At 31.9% G+C, this 21,340-nt stretch overlaps 2 protein-coding genes across 3 annotated transcripts; both read right to left on the reverse strand.

Annotated features, from left to right (window-relative positions):
• Positions 1–2,536: 2,536 nt before the first annotated feature.
• On the reverse strand, positions 2,537–5,930 carry LOC127798132 (40S ribosomal protein S26-1-like). Its single transcript, XM_052331471.1, has 5 exons — positions 5,782–5,930; positions 5,587–5,679; positions 4,796–4,880; positions 4,467–4,597; positions 2,537–2,843 (listed from the first exon to the last, which is right to left on the reverse strand). The coding sequence occupies exons 1-5, from the start codon at positions 5,782–5,784 to the stop codon at positions 2,778–2,780; spliced, it is 378 nt and encodes a 125-aa protein (XP_052187431.1). The 5' UTR covers positions 5,785–5,930; the 3' UTR covers positions 2,537–2,777.
• Positions 5,931–8,865: 2,935 nt separating this feature from the next.
• On the reverse strand, positions 8,866–15,426 carry LOC127796252 (UDP-xylose transporter 3-like). Of its 2 annotated transcripts, none has more exons than XM_052328304.1 (10): positions 15,271–15,426; positions 15,088–15,144; positions 14,863–14,916; positions 14,616–14,781; positions 12,579–12,763; positions 11,791–11,858; positions 10,269–10,401; positions 9,893–10,054; positions 9,528–9,800; positions 8,866–9,148 (listed from the first exon to the last, which is right to left on the reverse strand). In XM_052328304.1, exons 4-10 carry the CDS (start codon positions 14,734–14,736, stop codon positions 9,053–9,055), a joined length of 1,038 nt encoding a protein of 345 aa, XP_052184264.1. In that variant the 5' UTR covers positions 14,737–14,781; positions 14,863–14,916; positions 15,088–15,144; positions 15,271–15,426; the 3' UTR covers positions 8,866–9,052. The 2 variants fall into 2 exon arrangements, with proteins under 2 accessions (XP_052184264.1, XP_052184265.1); XM_052328305.1 differs by having other exon boundaries at positions 14,616–14,784.
• Positions 15,427–21,340: the final 5,914 nt, after the last annotated feature.

A 21,340-nucleotide genomic window follows, 5' to 3' on the forward strand; every position in this document is an offset into this window, starting at 1 on the left:
AATGTATACAAAAAATATTATCTTAGCAATGCTAGTTATGGCACCCAAAATAGAATAATAACTCTATATCGTGGTGTTCGATATCATCTCAATGAATTCATTAATCACCCACTTAAAAATGAAAATGAATTGCTTACTCTTTATCACTCTTTACTTAGAATTACAATTGAATGTGATTTTAGTATAATAAAGAAACGATTTTATAAAATATATTCTCATCCATATTGGTCCTATAAAACACAACTTGATGTTGTGCTTGCTAATTGCATTCTACATAATCATACAATGGGTGATATTAATGATTTTATTATGTAAGAATTTTCTGCATTAAGTTAAAATAACACACATAAACATTTTTTTGAGTCAAAAAAGAGAAAAGATGATACAAAGGGAACCGACACGAAAAAAAGGTATGATAGTTTCAATTATGTGAAATGATTACTTTACAACAAGCGTAGAATATATATGACATTCTTTTTTTATCTAAATTTTCTTATGATGGTTGTATATATGAGTAAAGTAAAGGAAGATAAAAGATAAAACGAAACACTTTTTAAGTGTACTAAACCTATGTCTCATACGCTACCTTGAATCTTAGGTGAAGAGGCTACAAAAGGGAATAAGCCTTATTTCTCTTTCAAAATTGAAAGTTTTCAACATATTGTCACAAAAATCAACTTGAAATTTGAGATGTATTGTATTATTGATCATGTTGAAAACTATTTGAAGACAATTAAAAAGGAATGGGAAAATTATAAGCAAAGTTAGGGAGAAAAAGTGGTTTTCAGTTTGAATGATTCTAATGATAAGGAAATAATGGTAACTATTTTATTTATTTTTTATGTATATTTTTTTTCTATTTGATTCAGGTAAATAATTCAAATTTGAACTTTGTTTGTATGTTTGATTTTGCAAGTATATTCTAAACATGAAAAGTATTTAAACAAGAAAATAAAGATGTACAATAAGAAAGTTTTATTAAGTCATTCAAAATATTAAGTTTAATGAGATCACAAAAATTCAATATACTCGATCAGACGATGATGTTGACATTGCAAATGATACAAAATATATATATATATATATCATTACTTGATATACTTTCTACAAATAAATCTTACAAAAAGAGAAGTTGTAACTCTAAAAATACAATCATTTCAATTTTAGTCGCATAAATTAAAGAAGTGGCTATGACCATTTGAGAGCTAAACAAACAAACACTTGATCTTAATGTTCTATTTGAAATGGAGATGAAAGTGAAAGGTTTTGATGAAGTTACACTTCTCACGGTCTTTGATTACTAGATTAAAAATGAGAATATTGAAAAAAAATACCAAAAAAGATAAATTAAAAAAGATAAATTGGGATCGACATCATAAGAAGTTGATATTATCAATGATGTTATTTAAATTTAAATATTTATTTTTTTATCTTATTGTGAACATGCACTCATTAATATTATATAACTTAAACTGGAGTGTTAGCTTATTTTTTTTATTATGCAAAACTTTTAATATTGTAGAACCTTTAATTGTCAACAAATTTGTTTGGATGATATATGATATTATTATATTTTAAGTTTTATTGCTATTATCTGTTTATTATATTTTTTGTATGTTATAGATTTGATAATAAAGAAAAATATTATAATTTTTTGAAAGTGACAATTTAAAATGATATTTCAACAATATTTTTAAATTATAGCTAAACAAAAAATACATTTAAAAAATATATTTTAAAAAATTACTTTCCAAAGAAACTAGTTGCTCTTTAAAAAACAATGCCTACAAACGAATATCACTGCCCCTCTTTTAAGATAGAGGATTTTTTTTTTTTTTTCCAGACCTTTTGGCAAGAGACCAGCCGACCCGAGATGTTTAGAGTTGAACATCCGATTAGTTTGATTACTAAATTAATTGAATTATTTAAATTAAATACATGACAAAAATTAAATCAAACCAACTAAATATGTTGTTAAACTGAACAAATAAAAAATAAAAAAAATCAAATTAATCAAAAAAATTAAAATAATATCATTTTTAATATTTTGATCAATTTAATTATTTTTTATTTTTAATAAAAAATAAATGAAACTAAAATAACTAAAATTATCAAACTTAAAAATCAAACCAATCCATCTACAACTTAATCCAAACCAAATCGATAATTTTAGCTAATTCAATTCAATTATTTTAATTAACCAAAATATTACTCCCTCAACTAGTATCTCTAATGTGATGTCGTTATAAATATAAATAATTAAATAAAATCTAAACTGTAACCAAATTTATCACATACACCACATAGAATTATTGTTTATTAAAAAAACTAATCAATTATTGGAATTTTGTAAAAATTAAACACCAAATTAGCGTCCCCATATTTTGAAACAGTGTACAGATCCCAGAATGAATTGATTCCACGCAAGGCCTGTAGCGTCGGAGAAGCCAGGCAAACAAAATCCATCACCAATTCCTCTTTTTTGGCAGTTGCGTGAAATTGGCACAAAATTTCCAGCCAATACGAACAAATTAAATTTCAGGAACTGGGTCTTATATCGAAACATGCTCGATCATAAAAATACTTAAGTCACACAATTTCTCAAAATTCATTAAAAAAGAAAAATCTTTTAGTCCCCATAAGAAGTGAGTTTAAGTCTTAACTCAAAAAGATACTGCTTAGAAGTTGAAATTTTCCAATTCAAAATACTGGATGGAACTCTCCACATAAAACGTAACTCCAAAGCCTAGCATTCCAGCCGAACAAGCACTAGATGTTTAGGTGCGACCAGGAACCGGCGGTCCACCAGGGCGTGGAGCTTGGCCTGGCCTTGGCAGATCATCCTGACACCACCGAAACACAAAAAAGCACAGTAGAAATGTCAAATAAAGAGGAAACTAACCATTTAAAGTAAACAGGTCAAATTATATCAGCTGGTTATCACACGATAAAGAACCAACCATTTAAAGTAAACAGGTCAAATTATATCAGATGGTTATCACACGATAAAGAACATACACTAGAACTTGAAAAGAAACTCAAAACTAATGACTACTAAACAAGACCGTGACTTGTTAGGAAGGCATCTGGAAAAAGTTACCTAGCTCAAGTAAAATTATCGATACACACCACAAATGTACAAGAGATGTAAATCCCATCATGGAAGAACTGGTTTTGCATGAACACGTTGCAATTCTACCATCAAAACATGCAACTAAACAAGGACCGCATGAGCTAAACAAAGAATCAAAAAAGCACACTATTCAACAGCTCCATGTAGCCTAGGTTGAAAATAACACAAACTCCTAAACTGCTGTTTTAGTCTATGGTGGTTTTCACGGCCAAAACCATAGAAAACCAAAAAAAGATTTCTAAATGGAGCAGAAATTAAAGTAAAAAGTGTATTAAAAATTTTGACATAATCGTCAGCACAATTTTCCTCAGATGACAGAGTAAATTTTAAATAATCCAAGAAAATATATCATTATGGACTATATTAGGAACCAGTTACACAATTTGATGTACATTCAGACTGTTTTGCCCATAACACATAGTTAAGTAGCACAACGATGTCTGCAATATAAAAAGATTGAGACAACTAATTCTGAAGGCAGGCAATTCATAGCAAGCACACAAAAACATGGTAGTTGAGAAGGGGAATTTACATGCATGCATACAAAGAAGAAAAAAAAAAAGGAACTTTAATGGTACCCCAAAGATTTGGGGAACAAAAGTGGAACTCAATAAAAGATACCACGAAACACTATAGTCGTAGGTCTACAACATATTCTCCTCCCCATCGTATGTACTCCTGTTCCCGTCCTGTCACATTCCTAGGGTTAGCTAGGGTTGTGATTGGAATTAGGGGAAGAAATCAGAATGATAGAATTGGAGGGAGAAAAATCAGCAGAAAGGGAGGGGGAAATTGGAGAGAAACAAGAGAGGATTAGAAAGAAGGGAATTCGATTTCATTACACACACATAATGCCATCCTCTTACAAGTAGCCTTTTTATAGGCCTAGCTAGCTGCTAAGTGATTTCCTAACAGCACTCATGTGCTCCTAAAAACTTGCTAACAACTTGCAAAATATCTTCTAACAAACTATTATAACCCTATTACAATATTGCCCCTCTATTACACCCAAGGTCATGACACGTCCCTCTATATTAATCAAGCTTCAAGAAGCTTGCTGTTGGGGGTTAAATCCCATATAAAGAAAAAGAACAACTGTTCAGCATTTGAGGCCCCATCCAGTTTTAATGCTTAGACAGCTCCTAGTCTCTTTGTACATAGGTAATGTATATTTAATTCCCTAGGGAACCAAAACTATGAACCATACAAACAAAATAGTTACTCATATGAATCCACACAGCTACCATTCAAGCAGTTAACTCAAATAGTCATATATTAAATTGTACACCACGGAACGTGAAAATTAAATAACCAGAAGATGAGACTAACATACCCTGCGCCTGAACCGCTGAGGCGGTTCACGGATCCTCCTATTTTCACGAGAGCGAACCCTGACAACTTTGGAGTGAATGGCACACGACACACAGTACTGCATCTTAACATAGAGCTTGGGCAATGTGTAACCTTAACCATAAGACAAACATAAACAATCATTACCTATAATCACAGGAATCCAAGCAAAATTAAAAAAAACACCCTGATTCAAATAAGGGAAATCACAGAGAGGGAGGGAGGGAGAGGGGGGGGTGGGGGTGGGGGGGAGGGAGGGAGGGAGAGAGAGAAGGGGGGGGGGGGGGAGTGAGACAGGGAGAGAGAGATTACTCTCAAAAGCACAAGCTTCTTGGACATCCCTAACAGCAGCTTGTTCCACTATGTTCCTCACGAGAAACCTCTTGATGGCTTTGTCCTAGGCACACATCCAAAATTAACAAAATATATAAATTTCAATTAGCCAACTTAAGTATTGCTCAGAACAGGAATGAACAAAATTAGGTAGCAGCAGTTCTGAAACAGAAATATAGCAATAAATTCAGGCTAAATAAAGACTAAATCAAATAGAACACAGGTATTTACTCGCACAAAAAATTAAAAGAACACAAACAAGTATTCACAAACATTTACCAGCTAACTGGATACATAATTAACTAATGGTATCTTGAAAATTGAAAGAGCTCCATGCTGTTCAACAAACTCGTATTTAGGGAACAAGGATCATAAGTTGCCCGCATCACAAGTAGCAACTCTAATTAACCAAATCTCGGAAAAATCCAACCAATACTTGGCAGAATGAAACGGAACTAGAAATAAAGCAAAGTCACCAGAATTATACACAATGTAGCCAGCAGAAGAGATAACAAGATTAAACGTGACGTACCAAAATTCAACGAAAAGTTACAAAAATAATATAAATCATCCAAATCTCATCATGACCGATTAGAATACCAGTGATAAACAAAATCATAATAAATAATTATATATTAATCACGAAAAATTAGGTTTTAGATTTCGTCTCCGTCTTGAAAATGTTAAAACATGTACAAACATATAAATTATGCAAATACAGAGCGATCGGGCGGGTCATCCACACACACACAGATAGATAGAGAAAGGACCTTGGGACAGCATTTGCCACAGTTGGAGCATCGGATGAAGTTGACGTGGCCGCGGCCGTGCTTGTTGCGGCCTCCATTCCTCCGCTTGAAAGTCTGCACAAGTACACACAGTTACAAAATACACATTCAGCGAGAAGGTGGATCGATTGATCGACAACACAACACTGAAATTATGATTCGTGTATTTTGACATACCATCTTCTCGGCAGATCTTCTTCTTCGTCCGGACGCTCGTCCTCCCAAGGGTTTCCTTCGCACAGCACAGGGGATAAAGCGGGCAGGGTTAGATATATTTATCTATATATAGGGCCTGCTTGAAGACTGGAAGCCCTAGAGGAGGTAGCATTACCGGGATCGGGCTGAGCGGGTCGGGCCGAATAATTTGGATTGCGTCTTGAATTTTGCTTACGGTCATCTTTGGCCATTATATATATATATATATATATTGTGATTAATAATTGGTTTCTATTACTATTACTAGAAGTAAGACTTGTGGTATGTATGTCTAACAAAAATATGTAATTGACAGCCAAAGTGTTATTTAAAAAAAAATAATAATAATTTGAGTTAAGCTTGAGTCTGGTAATAGAATTAGTTTTAAGGTAATTTGATATTATGGTTATAAGTTAAAAATCTATATACTTGATTTTTGTTTTTTAAGTAAACATACAAAAAAATCTAAAAAATCACTTTATTAATAAAATTTCATAACATCAAAAAGGTGTTTATTTGTATAAAGAATAAATTTTTAATTATTTTACATTCCTACTCATGCAATAAAAATTATTTACCTTAATTATGAGACAGGTGTTATATAAGTCAACCTTTTAATTTTATATATCTAAATTGAAAATGTGAATTTTTATTTTAATAAATTTATGAAATAAAAATAAATTCTCAAATTTGTTTTCATGAACGCCTTCTAATCTAATCTTAAATGATTATGCAAAAAGTATAGGATTTGACTGAATAAAAAAAACGATATGAAAATTAGATGCTGCCGATTTACGAATTATAAGATCAGATCAATAAATTTATAAGAAATTAAATAATATAAAATTTATAATATATTTGATATTATGTCGTTTTTTATGTGTATAAAATGTATGGATTTAATATATATATATAATACAATCAATCAAATTATAAATTATAAATAATTTTATTTATATCAAAAATAAAATGAATATGATCAAAAATAAGCTGGGAAATTTCTACAATTAGTTGGACTTTGAATATGAGATGTTAAAGTTTTCCAGGGACTCTTGTCCTTTCATTCTTTAGATTTATATTCTTCAATTTTTATTTGAAGTGACTTAGTGAGAGACTGCAGTTTTCGAACTTAGAAATTGTTTTCAGAGAAAGTGGCTACAACAAGCACCAGTGGTATGGTGCCCAGCCACGGCGAAGACCCGGGATTCATTACAGGGAGAGCTGTAACACAGGTAAGATATATTGTAATAAATTGATCATATTTTAAAACAAATTCTTACAACAAAATTGGAGAAAGTGTTCTTTCCTCACCTTTCTTCTCTCTCCTTTCTTCAACGAGATGAAAAGGATACTGCAAGAGGCAATTGTTGGAGAAAAAAATAGAAGGGGAGAGAGGCAAAATAATCATTTAGCACTCAAGTAAATTTCTCCCATACAAATTAATTTATCAATTCTCCTTTAGTTACTATTTTTACGAGCGAGAAGGTTATGACAATATTTATGTGCCACAACGTTGGTGGATCCTTCGCAACCGTTCTATTTTAATTTACGATTTATCTAGTTTTTCTTTGTATTGTCAATTAGGCTGCACAAAAATAGATACGGAAAATATTTTTTATATAAAATGAAAAACGAGAAAATGATAAATTTTTTTTTAAAAAAAGTAGGAAATAAAAATGAAAAATAAATTGTAAATTAAAAAATATAAAAGTTTTTTTTGTAAATATAATTTTTAATATAAATAATAATTCAAACATAATACAAATAAACATAGACATAAGTTCTATAATAACTAATAGTCAATATTTTTTCTATAAAAAAAAATAAAAAACACTAGTTAATAATATTATTATTGTAATTAATTTGAAAGTAAACCAAGAACCAACACATGTTGGTGTCAATGTTATGGCAGTAAGTAAATTGAATTTAATAATTAAAAATAACATTAGTAAATGATATTATACATACATATTATCATATTTATCTTCTTTTTCAGTAATATATACATATATATCATATATTATATCATTTATCATTTAAATAGATCTCTCTTTTCAAGAAACATTATTTATTTCTCATTTCTCTCTCATTCATTTGGTTGCATATTCCTTTTCTTCTCCAACAATTGCCTCTCGTTGTCGCCTCGCCTCCAACCACCAACTCTCTTGTTACCTCGCCTCTTGCCGCTTTGTCTTTCATCACCGAGCGTTGCTACATCCTCCCTCTCCACCGCCTCTCATCACAGCTATACACCCTTTTCTTTATTGTTGTTGCCACAAGCTCTAATGATCGAGACAGATGTGTGAACTTTGTTGCCGAAAACGTATTTTTGGTCATTTTATGTAATTTACAAAAATGCCTCGAAACATTTCACAAATTATAAAAATGATTTGAAAAAACGTTTCAAACTTTTTTTTTTTTTCAAAATAGGAAACAATTCGAAAACACTAAAATGGCATCTTCGAGTCGTTTCCGTGCTTCAAAGATTATCAATAGGAAAATAAAAGGGTTAAATTTTGGAGAAATTCTATTGGTATAATATAAAAGATGTATTATATATATTATATAATAATAATATAAAAATTTGTTTTTATGCTTGCAGAAAAGAGTAACAACTTCATGTAAAGATTCTTCTTTGTTTTGCTAGTTGGCATAAGCATAAGCACTTCCCCATAAATAAATAAAATTTATTTCTTGGTTTGTATGTATTTGAGGACAAATTTCATTTTTTCTGATTTTATAAATGCAAACCAATTATCAAAAATGAAGGTTAAACATGATTATGTGTACAAATTTTCTATATAAGATGTTTACTTTCTGAAAAAAAAATAAAAAAATATTTAACCAATGAATTGTAAATATAGTACTAAGACTAAGCAGGATTGGTGTGGCTTGTTCTAATTTATACTCAAAGTGTGTTCACTTTGCAATGGTTTTGACAAAATTGGTTTCCAAAACGGTGCTGAAAATTAAATTATAAGAAAGGTAGCAAGGCACTGCCCTTTGTTGACAAAATGAACACAAAATTGCCAACTTCTTGGCGCACCTAACTTTCAGAACAGATAATAACCAAAACTGCTTCTCTATAGATATGCCTTCTCCTTTCTACTCACGTAAGGTAACTAGTTGAAAAGAAAGCAGGAGACATGCAACATACGCAAGTTCTAGCTTTATAGCAGCGCCATCTTCATCGCTAGAACAGAGAGATCTGTATATGGATTCTGAATTAAAACAGTAACGATTTAAGAAAGCCTCATGCCCGCAGGTCCTTGTTCGAACTCCAAGCAGGGGATTTGCCATCGGTTCCATTTTCTACGCCCATTAAAGGGTCAGATTCACCTTCCTTTCCCTTGAGTGATAATAAGAAGAAAGAGAAATTAGTAAATCACTTTTTGAAAAAACAGGAAAATCTTATGATACCCAAAGCACCGGTATCTTGTAGAACACAAAAGGTGTTTTATATAACATAAAATGTGCATTATATAACACAAGGGCATAGTGCATATATAAAGACCCCTTCGAGTTGTAAAATACACCCTTCATATTATACAATACACCATTTACGTTGTAAAAACACCCTTTGTATTCTACCAAGGACACCGTACCATAAAAGTTTCGTATCCTGTTATTACAGACTCCCCCTGTGATTACACTGCTCCCCGTGGTTGGGTACTGTAGCAGTGCACAGGGACAACATTTTGAATGGGGAAACTGAGAATGTCAAGTACCTGGGAGTGTTGTGCCACTGCTTCACTGGGCTTCTGCTGACTCTCGAGAGTACAGTAATAGGAATAGAGTACCATTCCGATGACGGCAACGAAGATTCCAAAAATGTTCCGCCAGCTAAACGGGTCGTGAAGAAGAACATAGCCGAAGGCCAAAACCAGGCATGTTTTAAGATGTCCAAGGACCTGGTATGTAACCGGAGATGTCTTTCCTATTACGAGAAAGGTGCTGAAGTTTACCGAGACTGATATCAGGCAGGACAGAATGACGAAGGCCTTGCAACCAAGAGAAATGTGAGAGAAGTAGCATTAGACGGTATTTGAACAAGAGAAGAAGGTGGTTGGTATAAGTTGTTCAATTCTCTCACCAGGACTCGAGGGGTGTAACTGAAAGCAAAGACATTCTTATCTGTCAAAAGCCAATCTAGAAATGGGCCGATGATGAATAAAGTTATTGCCTGATAGGGACAAGATTGATACAGGAGTTGGGTTGAAGAAACTTTGAACTTCTTTTGGATGCTATTGGTCATCTAGAAATAACTGGTTAAGGTCTTAAGACAACAAAAGACACATTAATAACGAGAAGAAAACATGGGAGAACACATACCCTCCCCAATTCTTGAATAGTTGCAAGCAAGCATCACGCAATCTTTCTGGTTTTCCATTTAACTCTGCTAAATTTGCTCTAATTTACCATTGACACAATTGAAAAAACGACAAGACTATAAAGGCAGTTGAGGATACAATCTGGGCAACACAGGTTGTAACAACTGCAAGCAGAGACAAGATAGAACCCAGCACATTCAACTGCAGGTCAGTCACGGTTGCTATTCCAACACCCAAAAGAAGGATGGCAAGAGAGAACTGGACATTGTGACTGTGAATCATTTTAATGAAATATCAGAAACAAATATGGATTGATAGCATAACATATAGCCAACAAAAGAGAAAATCATCAAATTCCACATGTCTGATATTGTGTGTCTGAATAATGTACACTAACAAAAAGCATGGAAACAAAGAAATGCAGGTTTATCTCAAGAGGCGAAAAAATAGCTGATGTGCAGAGTTGATATTCAAGCGAGAGAAATAAGAATAGAACTGAAAGAGCCACATACTCCACTAGGCAACCTATGTATCAGAGGCCAACAAAATCAGGAACAAGGGCATGCCATAAGATTTGTAGCTATGACACACAAACTTTGTAAGTATCAAGGATGCTTGACTGCTAAAAGAATCAATCCCGTTGCCAAGAAAACAATATCATAAGCTCATATTATTGTGCAGCCTGCGAAGCTACCCTAAATTACACTTTAGTTAGAGCTATTGAATTAATCTTGGGTTACAAGGCCTAAAAAAACTGTCCATATCCTTAGTTAATTTTCTTGAATTTGTTTCTACTGTGCGCAAAGTTATTTTTTTCCCTAGGGGTAGAGGCCTAGATGGAGAGAAGGGGCGGGCGCGGGGGGGGGGGGGGGGGGGGGGGTAATCTTCATTGTCAAGAAGCTGCAAAATGTAATCCTTATTGGGGTATGGAAAGACAAACTAAAAGATTCTGAAAAAGAGTTTCTCCTTATAAGTGGAGCAGAATGTTCTTAAATTATGTAATCTCACGTGGGCTTTAGAGTGTGAACTGTCGAAAAAAAAAATGGTCAGATTGATGGGATAACTTTCCCAACCATCTCTCCAGTGCTAGCAACTTTTAATAGTCGACTAATTTGGACAAAGCATCTCAACTCATCCTTTGTCCTTGGAGTTGATTTCAGTTCTATAATCCAATAAGAACAGAAGCTTGATCCTAACCACTGGCATGGCAACTTAATTCTGTACTTCCCGTTCTGATATGTGAAATGTAAACAAAAGAAAGAAAGGATAAAGATGCTAGCAGGAAATACACATGCAACTTCAGCCACAATAAATGTCAAACACATATTTCAGCTATCAGAGATTACCTAAAGCTCCTTTTATATTATCCAGAATGTACATAAAAACAAGTCACTTTTTTTTTTTTTTGGTAAATGAGTTAAGTGAAATACAAGAGCAAAATAGTTATATCCATTAAGATATCTACAAAACAACGAGTCCTCATAATTTAAGTATTTCATGGTTGCAAAATCTGTTGTCAATTGAGACCATCAAATAAAAAATGATTTCCAAGCTCAATCATGCACGGCACTTCACTTATATCAGCAGAGATGCTTCTTTAAGAACAGAGGAAATGGACAGAACAGCATACTGCCACTGGGTGTGGATAGTTAGAACTTGCCTGAATTTCTTCCTCAAGAAAATAGTCTCCAAAAGAACTGTACAGGGAATAATTGCCAGTTTTGTCATCTAAAATAAAAGGTCAAGAGAAAAGGTTCAGAAACTGATACTTCAAATAGAAATTTAAAAGTTGAACCACCTCATCAAGGATACAAATTTTATTACGGTAAAATTAGGGTGAAAAATATCTTATAACAATATGCTCAGAACAACTTTATCTCATGAATTGGGAGACGGATCTTTTTATGTTATTTTTCAGGAATGAAGGAGGGGTGGGGTGGAGGTTTTCTTGCCCTTGTGGTTGAATTATAGTTTTATATGCTTATTTTAATTGTCCTCTATCACTAGTTACCATTCAGCGGGATATGAATATGAACGGGGTACAATTAGAATTAGGGCAGGAAAATAACTTCTGAAAATGTGTCCAGAACAATTTTATCTCATGATGTAGTCAGAGGTCTGACATCTTGTTGAGGAGGGGAGGGGGTTGTCCCCACATAGAATTACAATTTCATAGTAAATAGCAATGCCAATTATCCTTTTCAGCAGCCACCACATGATTGAACAAGAGAAATTGCTCATGTGATGCACATATAGTGTATATTATGCCTTTCAAAATTCTAGAAGTACATCTAGTTTTCACAAAAAAAATATAGTAACTCATACTAAGAGATATCAAAAAAATTGGTTATTCTCCAGCAGGAATGATGATTGCAGCAAAATCAAGTTACATTCTATTGATTAATCAATGAGTAAAACAGCCAAAAATGGTAACTTCAACCATGCTACCTGGTAGAAACCAACAGAATTGAAACCCAGGCTAAGATTCAGAAGTCCAATGGAAGACCCATTCAGGATGCCAAAGCCCATCACAGTTCTTGGATCAAAAGGTTTGTGCTCAAACCATTTCATCCACAAAGCCACATGGAGGGAACAGAAAGTGACCAGAAGATGCCAACTTGTCAATGTTGTTGCTGAAACAACAAACAGGGAAGTTAAAATTAGCAGATGCACATATGTATTTGGAGAAGCCATCGTAGAGAAATTGGGGCCTGATGAAATGACCTCCGGACTCTAAACCTGCTAGCAGTCATGCAAAATAAAATGCAGAAAAGTGCATGAAATCCATCAATGTAGTGTTTGGGGAGGGTCATAATTATATCAAAACTAGAAAGCATCTCTTTGCATGAAAATCTAAAACATGGTTGTCTCAAGAAAATATTCAGGCTGGTTTAAAATAAACTCCTTGTCTATATTTTGCTTTTAATTGGTGGAAAATTTTCCAACTAAATTAAAAGAGTGACTATTAACTCACCAAACACAATTTGGACAAGGGATTCACGCATTGCTTTTAAAGCAGCTTCAGAAGATTCAATGTGACTAGTAACTATGGGGAGCATTATTGTTGTTCATCTCCATTTTCTGGATGGTTAACCATCAAACCATGATAATGGCCATGTTGGGTGTTTAGTCCTTTTGGTGGCAAGCTTGTAGTAGCACTTTCCTTGCCATACCAAATCCTAGTGAGATATGTAAATTTAATTTCTTACCTCCACAACTTCATTGCATGGCATACATACTAAAATCATTAAAGTTCAAGCCTTTTAATTATAGTAGTTAATAAGGAAGGGTAGCACAAGCATATGCCAGGATGCGCATGCCGTATAAAAGAGATGTAGGGCTACCAAAGGGTCCTATATTGTGCTAGTTAAACTTCAAACAATCATAAGCAATAGCAAGAAAGGTCAATGTTAATATGAATAACTAGGTATATACAGAAAAGGAATAGAACTACGGGAATATCACACTGCATGGTATTAGCCAATGTAAGGTGGTTATTATTACCCAATGTCCTGCAGACTTGCTGAGACAAACACGTCATTTATTCACTCATCCTTTCAGAGGAACCATACTATTTCACTATGAATTTGCCATTGAAGGTGTAGCAGATAAGGAGAATGAAATGTAAGGTCACTTGTTTGTATGAAAGAGAGAGAGAGAGAGAGAGAGAGAAATGTTAAGATAATGATCCGTCAAGTTCTGAATAATCTCACATAGAAGCATCAAGATTGAAACTTTTTCTTGGGGACAAAGATGAACTGGGCTCACAAGCAATATGTGTTTAATTCTAACATTTACAGTCAAAGACATGATTAGAATATGAACTCACAAAAATACACAAGATTTTCTTTTTCCATAAATACAAATTCATCTATACTTCTATTCTTGGATACATGAGGTTGGATGTGCCTCTAGTAATAGATTATCTTTGTTTTTTGACTTGATAATTCTCCCTTATTCTATCAATAAAACAGAATTTTACAAATTTTTTCCCTAGGTAAACAGAATTTTACATTAACAGCTCTAAGATCATGACAGCCCATACATTAAATTTGTTTGTTTAATTTTCAATAAATCAATTTGTAGAAAAAGAGCTCTTCTGTTGGTAATTATCACATGAATCGGAACAAATGGACATGATCTCTATGAAGAATGCAAAAGCTTGGGGGCTCTTTCCTCTGGCTTGGGACCAGTGGAATAGTTTTCCCGCTTCTTCTCAACAGTGTCTATATATGAAAATGCTGACACAACTAAACTAATTACAAGTAACTAAAATCTGCTGGAACTACACTTGAAAGCATTACAAAACGAATCCGGAAAATTTAATTGGACACTTATCAAAGTGCAGCAAAACAGGGGAAAAAACAGATCAACTGCTAAGTGAATCTCATCATGCAACAACATAATGGCAAAATGAAAGAAAAAAAAACAACCACCACCATAAGCCTAATGTTATTTATTCTGAAGGAATGATTGACCGCTCACCAAAAGTGAAACCAAGTGTGCTAATTAGCGCCTTGTTGCAAATAACAATCGACACAGATGAAATCACGGACAAACTCAGCGCTCCAACAGTCCCCAGCTGAAACCGCTGACCCTCAGTCATCTTCACAATTCCTTGTTGCCCTCTCTCCGATCCCTCCCTCACTATCTGCTAATCAAAAACCGGATTTACTTTTATAAATCCTCATAATTCAATACAAAAACACCACAATACTCATAGAAACCGAACCTCATTCCGAGTACTATCAAAGTTAGGAGAGAACTAAAACGCGAACAAGCTCAACTGCAAAAGGCAATCAAAATTCAATTAAAAAATGAGGTATCATGACAAAATGACGAAGAAATTTGCGCAAATTCATCATTTCAGAACCCTAGATCTGCTACATTTGATGCATAATCAGCTTATGCACATATACATGCATATAAGCGTAGAGAGCCAGGGAGGGAGAGTTACCCGCGAAAAGCAGATCGCTGAAAAGTACGGAGGAAACTGCGAGATCTGCCGATCGATCTATAGATACAGTGATTAGATTTTCGTAGAGGGAGGTTAAGAATTGGACATTTATGCATAATTAATTAAAATCTGTGATTAAAACAAAAACCGAAAGAGAAAGGGAATTTAATGCAAGAATTAGACCTTTTTTTGCTTTCTCGGACCATTTCACGCCTGAGAATGGGGAGATGCGTGAAAAATAATTTGAATTTGGAGGGGATTTTGTAGGCTTTTATTTACTTCTCTCGGCTTTGGTGGTTTCTTGCAAATTCAACAAATTAACGTGATCACGTAGGTTACAAGTGAGATCATATAATCTGCCAAATTAATAACTCCCCGTTTGGTTGAAAACTAAAATATTTCTATTTCTCATAAATATATGTTATACAATATTTCACATGAATAAACATATATAAATGCTAGTCTTTCAAATATTTCTGTTACTTAGATAATTAATTACAAAAATTATTATAAATAAAAATTTAGGATAGAAAACCAGGGGATCATTCCCTTAAAGAAATAAAAGTAGATAATTTGAAACAATTATATCAAGTGTTGTCTAATTATTATGCAAACTCGTTAAATTAAGTATGAACTTAAAAAATATTATATATAAATTTAATAATATTTTATTAAATTTTCACATTATTAATTTTTCCACTATTTAAACCTAACTAAAGAAATCCCACAAAACCTATATAAACTTCAAACTTGGCAAATTATGAGAAATACTGTCTTATTGAAAAAGTAAAGTGGTGATTTTGATGGGTGACGTACGAGAATGGATAGGGCCTAGGGATCTGCGGGTAGGTCAATAACTTTAACATCACTTGAGGCCTCAGAAGAAACCTAACCTTAGGCCGAAAACGTTTGCCAAGCCAAATAGATGGCTGACTCAACTTGATTTGGTGGCGTCTCCTAGTCATCGCCAAAGTTTTGGCCAACCTCAATGCCTCGTCACATTTCGCGATCCATTTCACTCGCGATCCATCTTAGTCAAGTCACTTTCATTGTCTTTCTCCCTTAATAATCAAGATCGTGCTACTTTACTTGAGATATAGTTTAAAAAGATTATTGAAAGAAAATAAAAAGACCAAAATATCCTTGTTCATTTTACAAATTTATAAAGTGGGTCATTACCTGCTACTCTTTCATTTCTCTTTCCATGGTCACCGATGCAACTGTCACCTCACCCTCGTTGCCATCATCTCGCCACCTCGCCTTGCCAACCATCACTACATCCTTGGTGGAGAAAGAATGCAACGATGATCGACGAGACAACAAGGCAAAGGCGGTGACAAGGTGATGAGGCGAAGGCAACAACGATTACATTAGCAACCATGGGAAGGAAGAGTATAAAGTAGCGAGCAGTGGCCCATTTTGCAAATTAGCAAAGTGGGCAAGGGCATTTTGGTCTTTTTGTCCTTTTTCGATAACTCTCTTTGTCCATCTCTTAGGCAAAGTAGATTAATCCTAATGACCATCTAAATGTCGATGCAAACCAATTTGTTATCGAAAAAGACCCACCATTATAGTAAATCCACAAATTAAAGGTCCATACGCATCTAAATGAGGAAATCGATCAAATAAGACAACTAACAAACGCGGTGGAAAGTGAGCATACGCAATGACGACCTATGTTGCACGGAAACGGCTCGGATGAGCCGTTTCTGAAACATTTTCTATTCCCGTTTCGAACTCTATTTATGTCTATTTTTTTAAAATAACATTCGTTTCTACATTTATGTTTCGTATTAGAAATGTTTTCCATTTTTGTTTCTGTGCAACATAGACGATGACGACGACCAGCAGACTAGGTGACAACAAAGACCACCAATTTCAACAATTGAGACGACTAGCAAATCTCTTGGCGACGACAAATTGTTCAATTGTTGTGACGACAGGAATAGACGCAGCACGATTGGGGTTGTGATTATTGATTTTGGAAATTTTTTTATTGATTTGTGTATTTGATGAGTGATATTGTGTATTTGTATATTTGGTTATTAATTTATGTATCCAATTATTGATTTTTGTGTATGTGTGTATTTAATTATTGATTTGTATATTTAATTATTAATTTTATGTATACATGTATTTGATTAATTTATGTATTAAGTGTTCAAAGATAATTCCACAACTAGATTAATTGAATTACAAAACAAAGTGTGATCAATTATCTAAATTAGAGATAATTATGTTAAACATATTTATAATTTTTCTATACAAAATTATATATTAGTGAATTATTTCGTTGCAGAGTCAAATTATATAAAATTTGTATCATATTTTTTCTAAATTTTTCAATGCATGTCAAATTTACTTAATAAGATTATTTCAAACAATTTTGTTAAATAATTGTATTTAAAAAATATTAGTAAATTGATTTAAAAATATATTAAATATTATTAAAATTTAATATCATAATATTTATTATTAAATTATAAAATAAATAATAAACTTTTATAGTAGTAAAAATCATAAATAAGATAAAATAAATAAAAAATTTAATAAATAAATAAAATAGAGAGTATAGTTAGAATAAATAGATAAAATAAAAATAAATTATTTATAATATAATAAAGAACAAAGGAGGAAGAAACCATCTTTAAAGCTTACTTAAGAAATCGTCTTTAAGGCCAATTGACATTGGCGGAGTCACGTTTTAACTAGTTGGTACCTTGGCCCAACTGACTTTTTTATTTTTTTAATTATATATATATATATTATAAATAATTATAATTTTTATAATTTAGACAAGACTAAAATTATAATTTGACCTAAACTAAATTTTTTTTTTTAATTCCGCCACTGTCAATTGACCTTGATAGCAGAAAAGGCTCCTCCATGTCATCTCTTGAACCCCGATGGTTTTTGCCTTTGGGGATATGAAAGTAATTTGGCCTATACTACATGCACGCGTCTTTATGGTTAGTGGTGAGCATTGAGTAGGCACCGATTTTCAAATTTTATTTACTAATCGAATTGATTTAAAGAGAACAAGTAAAAGAAAACTTCAATTTAGTTTGTCAATCGAACAAATCAAACTTTAAAAATAATGCATATTTCTGTTTTTTAAATTAATAAAGCTAAATTAAAACATATTTCATTAATAATAATTCAAAACATTAACAATTTTAAGAGAAAAAAATAAGACTTAATACATATGACATTTCTTAACAATTAAAAAATATGACTTTTGATGCTTGATATGCAAAAATATTAAGATTCGGTACCTGAATCTCAACTATTAAAAATTATTATTTTAACTTTTTATTGTGATGAACGTTAGTTTGTGTATGAACACGTCCGTTTCTGTAAGCGACACGTCACGTAGATGATCGGTTGGCAGTATTTGAATATGTTGATTGATTTCTTGTATTCTCTTAACAATTGAAAAATATGTTATTTAATCCCTAATATGCAAAATGTCAAAATTTAATATCTTAATTATTAAAAATTATTAAGATATTTAATAATTATTTAGATGTTTAAAATTTAGGATTTTTTTTAAGCTATGATAATTTGGCCTTTTCTCTATCAAGATAAATTTTAATTTAATGTGTGTCACTGACATGATTTTTTTTATAATAGAGCATTTTCTCTTTTCTACATGTTTATTTTACGTGGCATAGATAGCAACTTTGTTTAATTTTAGTAAAAGTACAAATTTAAAATAATAATTTTTAATAGTTGAGATACCAAATTTGAACCTTTTTGCACATAAGGATCAAACACTATATTTTTTAATTATTGGGGGAGTACAACAAACCAATTAGGTTATTCAAATACTACAAATTGATTATCCACGTAATATGTCACTCGCAAAAATGAGTGTGTTCATATATGCACCAAGTAAGGATTTAAATAATAATTTTTAATAATTAAAACATTAAATTTTAACATTTTATATATTAGGAACTAATTATCATATTTTTTAATTATTGAGAGGCACCATATATATTAAGCCAACAAATAAAATACAAACAAATTAAATTACAAGATTCAACACAAAACTAAGTTAAAAATGACAGCTTTTGTTATTATTAGAATAATTAAATTGAACTGGACTAATGAAATAAAATAACTAAAGTGAACTTAAATAAAAAGATAATTGAATTGAACTGAAAATTTCGATTAATTTGATTTAATTAGTTCAGTTAACCTAAACTTTTACTTGTAGCCTAGATCGATCAACTTTTGTTTTTTCCCTAACTTAGTCTAGATTGTTGGTCATTGAGGAATCTATTGCTCGTTTATTTTTAAATTATTTTAAAAATATTTAAAAAGAAACAAACAAAAATTAACTCATATTAAATCATTAACAAACAAAAATTACAAAAAATTGCTTTAAAGTGATATAACAAGGATATCTTTGTAATTAATTATGAGTCACAAGCTTTATTTTTTTTCAATCTTCAGATAAAATGGAATTATTCTTCAATTTTCATGTAGTATTATCCTAAGATATTGTCTATCTTTTGCTTATATATCACATGCAGCAGCATACAATATCAGAAGCACTTGCTGTTCATTGTCTCAGATCTGCGGTATTAGAAAATGATGATTATGTGCAAAAGTTGACTTTAAGTTAGAGCAACAGATGGAGATTTATCGATGGCTAAGTTAGACGAAGACCTCATAAATGATTGAAAAATTATATGTTGCGAACAAAGAATAAGAAAGATTAGTGCAAATCCATAAATTTATGTAGGGGAGGGTAAAAATTTTGTTTGAAGTATAAAATTACACATCACAAATTTTAGGGTAGGTTGAAATTATTTTTGACTGAATTATTATTAAAATTTATTATTTTTTTAGTATTAAAAATAATTTTTAATATTAAAAAAATATTTTTAATTATGAACTGCCTAAAACAGCTCATGCATGGATCTGCCCGTCTTAAAGTAATATAGAGATAAATTTAATATAAAATTATGAAATATAATTAAAAATAAAAAAAATAAAAAATAAATTACACCTTGACTTTTATAGTTTGGGTCATTTGTATAAAGATCCTTTTTATTTTAAAAATTATTTTGATAGTCTCTAGTTTATATTTTTCCTTCAAACACTCATTCTATTCCTAACTTAATTATTCAAACATTAGTTAGTTTAAATTAAATAATAATTAAATAAAATTAAAATTATAAACAAATAAAAAATTAAAAGCAAATCAATGCAAAAGAACAACTCTTATGCTTTGCCAAGACTGGCCAAGGTGGCCTTTTTTTTTTTGTAGCTAATAACAATTTTTTTGTCAATATTATCGCTCATCAACTATCACCCCTCTCTTTCTCTTATGCATGTGCATGCATTACTTCAAGCACTATTACTTCTCTTTGACTATAAACATTCTTACATACTGTTACGAGTCCATTTTCACCGCCATGCATTAGGCACATCTTTTTTAATATATTATTACACATATCGTCTATAATTTTTAATTTTTTTTTATTTTCTCTTTTATTATTTATTTATATTTTTATTTAATCTCAATCTATTTCTCTCTTTACTAAAACGGCCTTACAAACTATATTATCAATATTGTCTTGGTCATGTTTTTCTTTTTTTACCGTCATATTCGATCTTTGATTCATCTCCCTTTAACTATTTCTATCTCCTTTCATTCTTGGTGAAAAATCAACCGCCACTGTCCCTTCTCTTAATTGCCATCGCCCTATCCATCCTTTGTAAATTTGTTGCTTCCCCATATTACTAATGGGTTCCTAGGATTGAATCCATCGCTGATTTTGTCCATAAGTTGTTGGAATTTGGAATTGATCAAGACTAATAGATTGCCTATTTATTATTCTACTTCTTCTTCTCTTCTTCTCTCTATTCCAATTTCCCTCTATTCCAATTTCCGATGGTACACTGACGAGTGACAATGGCTTTCGCTGGCTGGACTGGCCGATAAAGCCATCCCATCCCCGGTGAACCGGCAATGATGCTTTTATCATGGTGGGTGTGTGGGTTTCTTAATATTTTTTTTTTGTTTTTTCATTATTCTTGTTAAAATTAGGTTAATTTGATTTAATTACCATTCTCATTGATGGCAGGGGATTTACGAGCCTAAAATGCAAACCGCAAAATTAAAAAAATTATTTTTAAATTACAAAAAATCTTTGTACAAACAGTTAATCTGAGGGCAATTTATCCAAAAAAATTAAAAGAAATGTAAAAAGACACCGTGAATCAAGATTTTGTAACG

Source organism: Diospyros lotus, chromosome 3, assembly GCF_014633365.1.
Source record: "Diospyros lotus cultivar Yz01 chromosome 3, ASM1463336v1, whole genome shotgun sequence".
Lineage (NCBI taxonomy): Eukaryota > Viridiplantae > Streptophyta > Magnoliopsida > Ericales > Ebenaceae > Diospyros > Diospyros lotus.